The sequence below is a fragment of the Lygodium microphyllum genome, chromosome 17 (assembly GCF_053477565.2).
Source record: "Lygodium microphyllum isolate KBCC chromosome 17, Lygodium_microphyllum_v1.1.10, whole genome shotgun sequence".
NCBI lineage: Eukaryota > Viridiplantae > Streptophyta > Polypodiopsida > Schizaeales > Lygodiaceae > Lygodium > Lygodium microphyllum.
The window spans coordinates 9,146,059-9,160,377 of record NC_141151.1 but is presented as its reverse complement, the minus strand read 5'-3'; the positions used below and the strand labels follow the sequence as shown (position 1 = coordinate 9,160,377).

Sequence of the window (14,319 nt, the reverse complement as noted above, 5' to 3'; positions counted from 1 at the left end):
ATGACAACCTGACCACAATGGCTAGATTTGAATGTATTAATAATGAATGTTTGAATTACATAACAAAGAGTAGCTACGCAAAACAACTGAAGATCTTAGCCAACTCAGCTTCATTAACTTTACCCGTTCTACTTACAAACTTCCTACACCATCTAACTGTAAATACTACATCCTTGACATCAAGCTCTGCCCTGGAACCCCCAACAATCTATTTGAGTCGAGCTTCCCAGATTGACTGCAGTCCAGTAATTCTGACACTAATTCAGTATGCACATCTATATTTCATCTGACAAATCATGAAGATGCTATATTAATGCGAACACAATTGTTATGAAGTGACATTTCACCCATAAGGCATTTTAATAACAGGTCATGACAGTATAGTCCAATGTAACCTCTTTTTCTTAGACCCAAAAGACATGCAACACAAGGCACACAATGCATGTTTCCATTACATTGAGACACATATGCATAGGCATTCTTATATGGATTTCCAGCATCTTTTAGCAATCAGTCACCAATTTCAGTTTAATTTGTCCATTATCTTATGCTCTTTTTCCTTTCCCCTCCCATGCACGTTTGACTCCAGAGCTTTAAGCTTCAACGCAGCAAATAAGACGAAAACAAGAGCAACAGGTCACAGACACCAACATGATGCTACTTATGGCTAGCCTGTGTGAGCTGCTGTTGAAGGCTCCCACTGTGGATGGCACTTAGGCCGAAATTTGGCAGCTGCTGTTGGAAGCTCGCAGCTCAAGAATTGGCTAGAAACTTGACAGTAACAGTGGCCTGCTAGTTGGAGGCCAAGTTGCAGACACTTCAGACCTTGCAAGTGTTGGCAATGCCAGCAACAGCGGATCTTGATGTTCTCTCACTTCAACAGTCCTGTGTGCTTTATTGTGTTCCGTTTCCCACTCCTCATTCAAACTGGGACAACACACAAGTGCACATTATACACACACACACACACATAGAGAGAGAGAGAGAGAGAGAGAGAGAGAGATGTCTGAGCAAAATATCAATTCCAAAAAAAAAAAAAAAAACTGCACAAAGGGTTGCTTATTGTACCACACTCGTACAATAACAAATTTATCCACCCCCTTTTGAGTATGATGCCATGTTGCCTCTCACTTCAACAGTCCTGTGTGCTTTATTGTGCTCCATTGCCACTCCTCGCTCAAAATAGGGCAAACCACATGCACAGAGAGAGAGAGAGAGAGAGAGAGAGAGAGAGAGAGGTGTCTGAGCAGAACAATTCAAAAAAAAAGTCTGCACAAAGGGTTGCTTATTGCACAACATTTGTATAACAGCAAATTTATCCACCCTCTTGTAAGTATAACAAATTTATGCACAATTTTACAGGGTTCTTCAATAAGAATCACAATCAAGCACCCCATGAGGATCCACAGTTTCCAGACCTCGCAATCATGAAAAGCCTTCACTGAAGATGTTATGTACACTTTGACTTTGTTCACAGGTTTACACTTTGATACAATATGAACATTTATCATACAATAACTACTGTGTCACGGGCGCATCTCTGAACAAAATATGTGCCACAGAGGTAGGCAACCAGGATGGATTTCCAGCATCCTTTTGGATATCAGTCACCACTTCCATTTTAATTTGATCAGTATCTTCTGCCCCTTTTTTCTTTCCTTTTCCACACAGTGGAAGTGCATGAACAACTCCACTGCCTAGCTTTAGTGCAACAAATGAGACAAAAGCAATGGCAAGAGGACGCACCGACCAATGCATGGCTTCTAGATGATGATACTTGTCAATTAGCCTGTCATAATCATTGATCTGGACAACTATAACCTCTTCAGGATCGGCCCACCATTCATCCCAATTCCATATACGCCCAGGGAAGCTGACAATGAGACCACCATTGGGTGCAATACAAACAACCTTACCAGTATCCCAACATCGATCTTTCCTGAGAGGCCACTGGAAACGTGGGGATACCACGTCACTCCTCAATTTGACGAACTGTCCAACACAGAAAGGCTTCATTTTCTCCACCTCGCTTGGATTGCACAACCACAACATTTCCCTGCCTAAGAATGCAACCTTCAGTTTGCCATCAGACTCAATGTTGTGTACCACACCAACAGAAGAGGGACTTCGTCCTGCTGGTGTTACCGTAGAAACTGAGGGCCACCCATCTCGAATCCGCACAAGGTCCCCAATGACAAAACCTGAAGAAACCCTCTCTATGAAAGCTGGACTTACCTTCACTGGATTTTGGGATTCAGAAAACTTCAGTAGAATAGTCCCTGCACTTTTGTCAATGTCTGCAACAATACCCTCTGTTCTTATTACCTCATGCGGCTCTGTGGAATCTTTAGTTAAGGGAGAATCCTTCACGTGAACCACATCACCAACCACAAAGGAATTCCTCCAAAATGACAATTTCCCAATTTTCTCATTCTCTACAAGTTCAGTCTTCTTGTCAGAGTATTGTAAAAGAATACTGTCAGGAATAACAACAGTTTTCACAACTGCCACCTTTCCATCAGGATCATATACCCAGTCTCCTTCTCGGAAAAGTACCTGAGGGCTGCACAAAGCCAACACATAAGGCATATCAGATAAGCAATTAAACTGAGCAATCGACCCTTCAATGCAATCTCAACATGACCCTGAAGGTTTTCCATTAAGCACTTCAAAGTTGGAGTCTGTCCCATCAGTCCAGACAGCCAGCCAGAACCTTTCAACTGGCTTCTACAGAATTGAGAATTTCTACACTTGAAACTCCCTATACGTGCTAATCATTGATGAGTCCAATCATATCAGTTCAACTCAACTACACAAAGCTAACCATGGATAACCGCAACTATCTATGACAGCCCACAATTCACTGTTTCACAAGAAAACTAATTTCTAAATTCTTCCCCAGTCCTCCTTTACAACAACAACAAACCAAGAACGATGAGAGATACCAGGCAAAGAGATCAAGTTATTACAGTTGAGAGTATTGAAACTAGCAACAGATCAAACATATCATGTGTCTTATCAACATCATTTGGACAAAAACAAGGCAGCCAGACTCTTTTAAAACAGACATCATTTGAGAAAATTTAATTGACCTGAATCACATGTCTTACTACCAACATCATTTGAACAAGAACAAAAGAAGCAGCTAGTTTCTTTTAAATCAGAAACATATCATGTGTCTTACCAACATCATTTGGACAAAAACAAGGCAGACAGACTCTTTTAAAACAGACATCATTTGAAAAAATTTAGTTGACCTGAATCACATGTCTTACTACCAATATCATTTGAACAAGAACAAAAGAAGCAGCTAGTTTCTTTTAAATCAGACATCATTTGAGAAAAGTTAGTTGACCTGGGGGACATAGCCTCAATCTGCACTAGTAAACAGTTGCATTCAAAGACAGATCAGACAAGCATAACTAACAACTACATTAAGCATTAAACAAAAGAAACAGCTGGCCTCATTTTCACATCCAAGAACATTCTGCTGATGGGAGGGACTTTGCTTTAATTTTACCTTTCAAAAGCACGAAAAATTTCGCTGAAAGATGGCCTTTTCCTGTAGTCATACTCAAAACAACCCCTGATGACTTTTCTTACTGCAGGAGGCAGCCCGCTTGGTATTCTTGGCCTTTCCCTTTTCATTACAACAAGAGAAAATATCTCCTCAGGAGAACATTGGTCCCAAGGTTTTGTTCCTGTGAACATTTCAATGATGCTGCAAGCAAAACCCCATGAATCTGTCTCAAAGGAAAGAGGACCTCTCACTTCAGGACTCCATTGCTCGGGTGCCATGTAGTTGGGAGTGCCCAACCATACGGTTGCCTCAGTATCAGAAAATGAGCTGCCTAAGAGCAACATGGGAATACCAAATTCACCCAGAATGACATTATCCTGATCATCCAATAGAAAGTTGCAAGGCTTCAAGTTGAGAGCCATGATTCCAACAGAATGCAGCTCTATAACATCAAGTGCCAAATTCAAACCATATCTGCAAAGCATTCGCAAAACTTTACAAAACTCTTACATTCCACTCCCTGAACTGAAGAAGATTCCAATATCATCATTCAGATTCACATAAGCCCAACAACTCACCTTAACACATCTGTCAAAGGTAGACGATTCCCTCTCAGACGAGCCATCTTGTCACCTACGGAACCCTCGTAGAATTTTGTGATGATACAGACCTACAACCCAAATCAATGAGTGATGCTAAAAGCCACAAGATTTGGGTCCTGTTAGTCAGAAGGCCCTTGTAAAAATTAACGCTTCCTTACAACTGAAAATCTAACAGATGGAAGTTGAACCCGAGAAACACCTTCCCATTTTTCCTGGAGATCCCTCGGGGCCAGCTCACTCGTTCCAGACCCTGGCACCTTCGAAACACATGGTAGAACTTTGGAAGTAGATCTTGAACTTGATCATCGCCTACAAATGAAAGGATTTTTGCAGCAACCTCATGAAACTCATCAAATTCTTCATCAGAACTATGAAGGGTTGAGAGCCAGACATCTCCAAATGGACCCCTGCCTATCCTGTGCTTAAGCTTTACATTATCTGGGTTAATCCACGGATTGACTTGGGTTGGCTCCACAGCTGCAATCTTTGCCAGAGTAGCATCATCCCCACAAATCTCATAATCTTCCAGCTCTGCAGCCACGACTCCATCATTATTCTTGTCCCCCATGGTGAAAACTTGAACCCTGTCAAGACATGATTCAATTGTGAGACAGAAGCATGGATGAGAAAAGATGTATGCATTCCGAGACTTTTATAGACAATGACGAACAATGTGAGGGCATAAGCTTGCAATTATCGTCTCATTATGAGTGGAACTCCATAGACACTGATGAACCATGTGAGGACATAATCATTGTATCATTGTGAATTGAACTCCAGTGATTGCCATGACTATATCACAAACAGATCATAATCGCACAGAAAGCACGGTGAGCTAAATGTTCCCATGGCCCATTAATGAGAATAGGCTATACTAAGTGAAACATTCGCATGATGAAGAATCTGCTCAGCAAGTGATCAGCTAATGACCGGCGACAAGGGGCTAAACATTCACTGTGACATATTAGCTAATCGAGTGATTTTAACGCCCAGACTTGTAAAAAAGGAGGAGACCATAATGAATGGCATAATGGATGCACATGTCTCTGCGTAGGGCTGAAGAATGGATCATTTATTTCGACAGAAAATCTAACATTAATTCCATGCAGTGCTGTAGATTAATGACCTGACGTTAGTACAGCACCAATCGAAGGACCATGAGGCAGAGAAATCCACTGAGTTTCAACAAGCAGAGACAGCTGTCTCTCTCTCGGATTGTAGATTGATGACCTGACATTAGTACAGCAACAATCGAAGGACCATAGGGCAAAGAAATCCAGAGTCTCAACAAGCAGGGGCAGCGCTCTCTCTCTCTCTCTCTCTCTCTCTCTCTCTCTCTCTCTCTCAACACACATCAAACAGATGAAACAGAGACTCACAGCAAGCGTGGCCTTGAGCAGATTCCGCGCCAAAAGCTGCGGCGTCACGGCACTTTCTTTGATTGAGGAGAGGAGAGGACTATGAACTGTGAGCTTCAATGCCGTGTCAAGAATGTCTTCCCTGTGAAAGGGGCCGAGCACAGAAGTGCTTCTTGTTGATGGCCAATAGAGTGATACTTAACAATCCCCCATTGGATCACCATTATTAATTAGGCAAAGGGGCCAATAGAGGGATACTTAACAATCCCCCATTGCATCTTTTTTCACTTGGGGTCGCTCTGTAAGAACGGCAAACGAACTTATTGTACTATCGTACTGTAATTTTGCTCGACAATGTTTTTCTTTCTTTTTTTTCTCTCTTTGTTTTTAATTTGTTTCTTCTCCTCAATTTTTTATACCTAAATTTTGCCTTTTTTTCTCTCATCTCATAATTCTTTCTTTCTCGCATCAGATGTAAAACTAAAAGTAATTTATAAAATTTGTAATATAAAACATAAATATATATACAATCTCTTTTATGTATTAAACTTATAAAATTTCATCTATACACAAAGTTGGTACTAATTGCACCTCACAAAGTTTGAAGTTCAAGTTAAACCTCTCTCTCTCCATTTTTTTCTCTATTCTCATCCCTCTCTCTCTTAATTTTTTCTCACTTTCCTCTCTCTCCCTTAATTTTTTTTCATCTCCCTTCCCATATTTTCCTCTCTCTTTCTCAAATCTTTTTCTCTTACCTCTCTCTTTTATTCCTCTCTCTCTATTTCATTTCTTCTCACTTCTCTTTTGCCTCCTCTTTCTCTTTCATCTTTTTTCTCTCTCCTCTTTTTCTTTGCCTTTCTTTCTCTTTCCTCTCTCCCCCCTCTTTTTTCTTTTTTTCTTTTCTCTCTCCTACTTTTTCCTTCTCTTTGCTCTATATAAAAACTTACCTCCCAAATCTCTCTCTCTCAAACTTTTTTCACTTTCCTCTCTCTCCCTTGATTTCTTTTTCTTTCCTCTCCCTTCCTATATTTGCCTCTCTCTCTCTCTTTCTCAAGTCTTTTTCTCTTGCTCTCTTCTCACCTCTTTCTTTTATTCATCTCTCCTTTTTCTCTCTCCTATTTTCCCTTTCCCTCCCTCTCTCCTCTCTTTCCCCTTTCTCTCCCCTCTTTTTTCTTTTCTCTCCTATTTTTTCCTTCTCTCTTTGCTATCTCTCTCTCTCTTTTTACTTGTCCCCCAACTCTCTCTCTCTCTCTCTCTCTCTCTCTCTCTCTCTCTCTCTCTCTCCAAATTTTTTTCATTTTTCCCTCTTCTCACCGCCCTCTCTCTCTCTCTCTCAATCTTTTGTCTCCCTCTCTCTTCTCTCTTTTCTCTCTCCTCTTTCCCTCTCTCTCATCTTTTTTCATCTCTCTTTTCTCTCTCCTCTTTTTCCCGTCTCTCTCTCTTTTGTTTTCTTCTTGTTTCTCTCTCTCCCCTCTCTTTTCACTTCTCTCTCTCTCTCTCTCTCTCTCTCTCTCTCTCTCTCTCTCTCTCATTTCTTTTGTCTCCTCTCTCTCATTTTTTTCTCCCTCTCTCTCTTCCCTCTTTTTTCTCTATTATTTTCCCCCCTCTTTTTTTCTTCTCTCTCCCCTTTTCTTCTCTCTCTCCTTGCTTTTTTTAATTTTCTCTCTCCTCTTTTCCCTCCCACTCTCTCTCCTCTTTTTTCTTTGCCTTTCTTTCCTCTCTTTTTCCTTTCTCTCCCCCTCTTTTTTGTATATTACTTTTTTTCTTTATTTCTTTTTGCCTTTAAGTAAAAAAAGGCTTTTAAAAATATTTAATAAAAGAGAGAGGGAAAGATTTAAAAAGGGAGCAAAGTTTAAATTAAAATTTGGCCCCTGATAGTGTAATAATAACCTAGGTTTGTGATAGCCCACACGGCTACAACCAAACAAAGTCTCCTCCCCCCTTACTAGGACACAATATTCCCGTTCCTCCCCTTTGTGTGAGCAATAGGGAGTGCCACATTGATGCTAGCATAGGCACCCCCACACCCATTCAAACTATAAAGCGCCACCCCGCCCTCCATCCCCCCCCCCGGGGTGCCCAACACCAAAGGGGAAGGCAATTGCTAGCTCAAGCAACACCCAAACAAGATAATAATAACAAAGAGATGTGTAGGAACTTGCCACTTCAAGGCTCACGTCAAGAGTATTTTTGTCGAAGGACCCACCCATGATAAACCATGCTAATTAGGTAGAACTTTACCTTAACTTGCCTTGTCACAATATTATACTCATGTGGGAGGAAAATAGTTCGAGTTAACTCAATTTACAAATGATTGGGTGTCCTCAAAGATGAGAGGAGGAAAATAACTAAATCCTAGTGTTTTAGAAACCCTTGAGTAATTTGTATTGGAAAATCATTTACTACTGGTAGAGAAAAGATCTAGTCTTAAGTTGTATTAAATAAATGATATGTTAAAAGTTGTAGTTAAACCTCGAGTTGGTGAGGACAATTAAGACAAGAGACTACATGTGATATGGATATGAATGTTTCCTTAGTCATAGTACTTGAATGGATGTGTGTTTTGTTGTGATTTAAATTATGCAAATGGTTATGCTTGAAATGGGCCAATAGTTTTGGAAGAGTGTGTCTACCTTGGTGTGGCTGCTTCTTTGGCTACGATTGGAAAGAGTTGTTGTAGATTTGATGTATGTAAAATAAACAAGAATATTTAGACATCATACCCCCTGCAAGGTCTTTGCTAAGGAGAGGTTGCATCATCTTGTGCCAAAAATTTAGGCACACAGAGTGTGGGAATTGACACCAAAGATGATATGATCAACCAAAATGGATACTAGGGAGGCTTTAGTCAAGCAACAAGCCCCATGTTTGATCCTAAGATGGAGAAGAAACCATTAAGCGAGCACAATTGTTTACCGCAGCACGGAGGAGCAGGAAAATGGAGCAGAGGAGCGGGAAAATGGAAGGAGATAATCGAAAGGGCACAGGACAAAGGAAGGAAAAGGCGCCCCGGATGGAAGTAAGACCTTGAAAATTTTGAATGACGACCTCTCCAGAAGGCCTCAACGTCGCCTCAAGAAAAAAAAAAGCGCACCATTAATTGTGAAAGCGCTCCCGAACCCTTGTAGAAGAGTGCCAAGCTCACTCCTATGCAAATTGTATACACTAGTTGGGAATGGGATAAGTTAGAACATTAGGAAATAGGAAAAGAGGGCCGAGGCTAATGGCCAGCCATATAAAAAGTGGGGATGACCGCCCAAAAAGTAGGGCATGTATATAAAGTTCAAAAGTGAATGAGAAGCTCATTCTTGTGTGTGGCCAAAGCTTCTTCTTCTTCTTCTTCTCTTGTTTCTTACCTTCTTGCTTGTACTTGAGTGAGGGATTGAGGGAGCGTGAGGGAGTGAGTGTGTGAGAGTGAGGGATCGTGGAGAAGAAGCTCCCCATCTTCTCTCTTCATCTTCTCTTCTTCCCTTCTCTTCTCTTCTCTCGTGCGGCTATGGAGGATGGAGCTTAACGGAGAGGACTTGAGCTTGCTTGAGCTTGCCGCAAGGATCGTGGAGCTATCGGAGTGCAAGAGAGAGGAGGGAACTCAACCGAGCATCAAGGTAAGCTCACTACACCCGTAAGGTAGGCATTGCGCATCGGCTATGTGAGAGGTAGCCATGGCCGCTTGGCTTGAAACACTTGATCAATAAGCGGTCCGTAGGTCTCGAGGTAGAGCTCCGTAGCTCCTCTCCATTTTGGTTCCGTTGCTGGGACCGACGGAATCGAGCCTTGAGCGCCGTGCGCATCGAATCGAGCATAGAAGTAGGGTTTGCAGCCCGAACTGGTGCTCGAGATAGTTAGGAGATTTAGGAGGTTTTAATCCTTGGAGCAAGTAAGTATTTTGATTTGTTGTTGAATACTAGAGTAGAACCATCCATCTCCATCTCTGGTTTTGATTTTTATTGCATTAGGTTAAGATTAGGATAGGAAAAAGAAGGAAAATAGAAAGTGTTCTGCTGCTGCTGGAAACACAAAAATAGGGGCACAAATTCAGATTTCTAGTTGGAAGAGTGTGAGGGATTAGCTTCTGAGGTTACAACAGGCTGGGATGGGGCAATAAGAGGCCCAGGGAACCAGGAAAGACCACATTTGACATTCTGCCTTGTGAGAAGAGAGTGAGCTTGAGAGCCAGGGAAGACCACATTTGACATTCTGCCTTATGAGAAGAGAGTGAGCTTGAGAGCCAAGGAGAGAGAGAGAGAAAGAGAACTGCAAGGAGATCTTTGGAGTGCCGATCGATTCAAGCGCCACAGTGATTCTAGGTATTGCCTGGCATTTCCTTGTATTGTTTTGCACCTATTTGGAAGGCACGGGACGAGTCCATGGAGTAGGCGTTGGGTTTGAGGCATCGCGCGCAACCCACGGGCAGTCATCCGCGCCGTCGGACCAGCCCATCCGATTCCCAATAGGACCACCCGATTTCTGGAGTCAGACCGTCTGACTGCAAGAATCGGACCACCCTATTCGATCCGATTCCCAGAATAGGACCACCCGATTTTTGGAGTCAGACCGTCCGACTGCAAGAATCGAACCACCCTGTCCGATCCGATTCCCAGAATCGGACCACTGCAAGAATCGGACCCAGTCTCAAAATCAGACCATTGGTACTAGCGCCACAATCGGACCACTCGACCCATCGCAGTAGTCGAACCCCCCTGTCCGACTAGGGAAATCGGACCAACTGCGGGAATCGGACCACTTTTCCTAGTGCGAATCGGGATTGCCCATCCGATTCCCAGAATTGGACCACTTCACCAGAACTTAAAATAGGGGGTTTTGAACCTGCCTAACAGTCCTGGCCACCCTGTTTACATCTCTAACCCCCCCTGGAAACCCCATTTAGCCCTTAGAAGCCAAAGGCCAGACAGGATAACCGAGGATTCACCATGAACAACTAGACACTGAGCATACCAAATTTAGAATTTGACTTGACTTTTGGTGACCAACCAACCAACCCTGAAGCAGAATAGAGAACGCAGCATGGACTTTCAGTAAGACCTTAGATTAGCCAGAACCTATGCTTAGAGCCATATCAGGCTACGAATGTGAGGGGAAGAGTGGAGTTTGCACTGAGCATTGCTTGCATTGGCACCTCACCTTTGATTTTATCACCAAAGGTGCACTACAAGAAAAGAAAAAGCATGTTTTCGCACTGAGCACTAAAAAGCACGAAGCACAACTTGTGAATAAGATTGACAATTGCTTTCAATAACAAGGAATTTATTAGGAGATATAATAACATCAAGGAACCCACTATTAGGAGAAGATCCCAAAACATGGTTGGGTGCCTGAGAGCCCCATCAGTAGGACCTTAAGGGGACACGAAGATCCAGAAGGTGACAACATAGAGGATCAGACGCTGCCGAAGCTACTCAAATTGGGATCAATGTCAGGATCACGAGGTGGACAAGGAGAGGACTGACTAGACTTGGGAGAATTCCCAGTCTTAGTGCAGGAGTTAGTCAATGAGTACGACTTGTTGACTAGGACGGTAGTTCAGGGCAGACCAGTAGAGGAAGTGGTAGCAAGCCTAGAAGAGGAAAGAAAAGCAATTAGAAAGGCACTAGAGAGCATAATTGCCTATAACCACGAGTAGAAGGCTAGGAAACTCCAACAAGATGTAGACATGTACGAGGCTGTGTGCTAGCCTTGGCTGGTGCGGCGAAAGTAGGGCCAAATGCAGAGAGAGAACGAGCAACAGAGGCTGACTTATCATTGAGTGAACTCTAGCCAAGCGGCTCATGGACAATACGTCCACTGAGCAGAGTGCAACAGCCTTAGCCACTGCATTACTCTCGGGATTAGGGGTCAGACAAGGGGCAAAGGGGCAATCTAGGATCCCTGTTGTAGCAAAGCAGCTAGACAAGTATGAACCTAGCAATGATCCATATAGCTTTGTGGAGCAATTTGAACAAGTTTGCGAAGCAAACGGTCTCACGGATCTTGCACAACGCTCTCAAGCTTTCGGTCTGTGCTTAGGTGATAAGGGGAGAATTTGGTACACTAGTCTAGATGCAGCTGAGCGCACGAACTTTGCCTGTCTTAAGGACCTCTTTATCAAGAGATTCTCTGAGGCGGATACTCTAACAACCTCATTGTCTGGTTGATGAATGTTAGTCAGAGGGAAAAGGAAGATGTAAGGGACTATGTCACTCATGTGTGTAGCCTCTTCAAGAGGATCCCTGCTAATGAGTGACCTAACGAGAAGGCTGTGTCTATTGTGTTTATAAATGGAATTCAAAGCGAGGAGCTCTACAAGGCTTTGGCTAGTAAATCCACTCTACACCAGGATGTGTTAGCTAGAGTCTTTGAAGAGTCAATAAGACGATCAGCTTAGGGAGCAAAGCATGAGGAATACCAGTCGGGATAGTACAAGTCAAAGAGCTCTAGAGCGGTCAACAGGTTCAGGAGAGAGAGAGAACTCTAGCATACGGGATAAGGGAAAGAGTGTTGACCAAGGCCAGGAGCTGGCTGAGGTGAGAATGGAGCTTGCACGATTGCAAGACCAAATGAGGAAGCCTGTGTGCTCGCATGTGCAGTGTATACACTGTGGTGGTAACCACCTCCCAGCCGAGTGCCAAGATCCTAGATCTAGGCCGTGCTCGAACTGCGGTAGATTCGGTCATGACGCATTACATTGCAGATTGTCAAGGAGATTCCCATATGCGCAGCAATACAACCCTCCATACTTAGGCAACATGCCACCTAACCTCTTTGGCAGGGGAGCCCAATTGGCGCTTCTAGCACCAAATGACGCAAGACTGGCCATTCCTAGGCTAGAGATGAACCCAACAGGCGTACCCAAATCACCAAGGGCCTATGTAACCCATCCACTGAGTGACGTTCCTACTCATTATGTGGAAGAACCTAGTGAAGAGGAGACCTATGTGAACCCATATAAATCCTATGATGAGGAAGGCAATCTAGTCCTGATGGACTACCGGCGAGTTCGGTGATGGCGCTAGGTAGAGGAAGAGGCAAAGGCTTTGGAGGACCAAGCCAAGATCAAATCTCATGTTGGACTTGTGGTCATCCAGGCCATATTTCATCACGCTGCCCGGAAAGGGAACATGCAAACAAGGACAAAGCTGACCTTCGACGCATCGAGCAAGGAATCACACACCTATTTCCTGATTGTCCTAGACAGAAGCCATCAACTAATTCTGTCAACATGCCCTCAGTACCCTTGGGGCTGTTTGGTGTGGAGACCTTTGACAGTGAGGATATGCCCATCCCACTACATGTCATGACGCGAGCACAGACAAAACAGGCAGGCATCTCATTGCCTGGGCCAAGTAACCTAGATGCAACCTCGTCGGGAAAGAAAAGCTGGAGGAGAAGGAGAAAGAGAACAGACCCAAAGATTACCTTTAAGACTGAGGGAGCTATAATGCCAGTGACAGGAAAGAGGGTCACTGATGCAGAGGCAGAGACCTCATCTCCTAAGACAGTAGAACTAGGGAGTGCCAAGGTAGGGGAATACCCCCATCCCAAACGGTAACTCGAGGCTATAGCCAAAGTCAAGGAGTGGGTCAAGGACGCCCAGGAACACCTTAAGGACGTAGAGCCCATACCGAAAGACCAAATTGAAGATCTCTCTAGTGTGAGTACACCCGTTTCACCATCGCGACCTCAATCGGGGAATGTACCCACACCACATTAGATGCCACAGAGGCAATACCAAGAAGAAGCATGTCAGCAAGCTAACCAAGACATATGGCCAAAGAATGCTGACCAAGAAGTTGTTGCTCTCCTACGAGAGTATGTCGACGTGTTTGCTTGGTCCTTGGAGGAACTTAAAGGAGTTGATCCTAGGGTTGTGACCCATAACATCCCAATGGTTCCAGATGCGGTGCCAACAAAGCAACGACCTTACCCTATGAATCCCAAACACGCCCATGCAGTGAAGGAGGAAATCGACAAGCTCATGAAAGTGGGATTTATATATGAGATTGAGCACACGGATTGGGTATCACCTATAGTGATCGTTATAAAAAAGAATAGTTAAATTCGAGTGTGCATGAATTACAAGAAAGTTAATGCCGCTACAAAGAGGGACAACTACCCCTTACCGTATACCAAGCACATGCTGGAGAGGGTAGCAGGCAAAGAAGCCTACAGCTTCCTGGATGGCTTCTCTAGCTATAATCAAGTGCAAGTGCACCCTAATGACAGGCACAAGACTGCCTTCACCACAGAGTGGGGTGTATTCGCCTACATCGTTATGCCCTTTGGGCTAATGAATGCGCCTGCGACCTTTCAACGATTAATGTGCACCATCTTCAAGGATATGCTTAGATGCAAGCTAGAGGTGTTCGTAGACGACTTATGTGTACACTCTAGTTGGGCCGAACACTTAGAAAAGTTGAGAGTTGTCTTTGAACGGTGTCGGTTATACCACCTCTCGTTGAACCCCTTAAAGTGCTAGTTCTGCGTGAAGCACGGATGTATCCTAGGGCACATAGTGTCAAGGAATGGCATTGCCACCGACTTCTCAAAAGTCAGGGTCATTGTCAACCTACCACCACCCATTAACTACAAGGGCGTTCAGTGTTTCTTAGGCCATACAGGATACTATTGATGCTTTGTACTGAATTATGCATTGATTGCTAGACCATTGTACAAGTTGTTGATCGTTTTCGAGTGGACTAAGGAATGCCAGCGTGCATATGAAGAGTTGAAGAAGGCTCTCACCACTGCACCAATCTTACGAGCCCCAAACTGCAGAATAACATTCCATGTACACATAGATGCCTCTAAGTTTGCTATTGGAGCTGCTCTATGCCAGCCTGGT

At 43.6% G+C, this 14,319-nt stretch overlaps 1 protein-coding gene across 2 annotated transcripts; it reads right to left on the bottom strand.

Annotated features, from left to right (window-relative positions):
* Nucleotides 1-1,253: 1,253 nt before the first annotated feature.
* Nucleotides 1,254-5,726, bottom strand: LOC148021556 (Protein kinase superfamily protein). 2 transcript variants are annotated; one of them, XM_087696981.1, is made up of 5 exons: nucleotides 5,249-5,471; nucleotides 4,322-4,706; nucleotides 4,099-4,190; nucleotides 3,521-3,994; nucleotides 1,254-2,563 (listed from the first exon to the last, which is right to left on the bottom strand). In XM_087696981.1, exons 2-5 carry the CDS (start codon nucleotides 4,688-4,690, stop codon nucleotides 1,519-1,521), a joined length of 1,980 nt encoding a protein of 659 aa, XP_087553107.1. In that variant the 5' UTR covers nucleotides 4,691-4,706; nucleotides 5,249-5,471; the 3' UTR covers nucleotides 1,254-1,518. The 2 variants fall into 2 exon arrangements, with proteins under 2 accessions (XP_087553107.1, XP_087553106.1); XM_087696980.1 differs by lacking the exon at nucleotides 5,249-5,471 and adding an exon at nucleotides 5,502-5,726 and having other exon boundaries at nucleotides 1,255-2,563.
* Nucleotides 5,727-14,319: the final 8,593 nt, after the last annotated feature.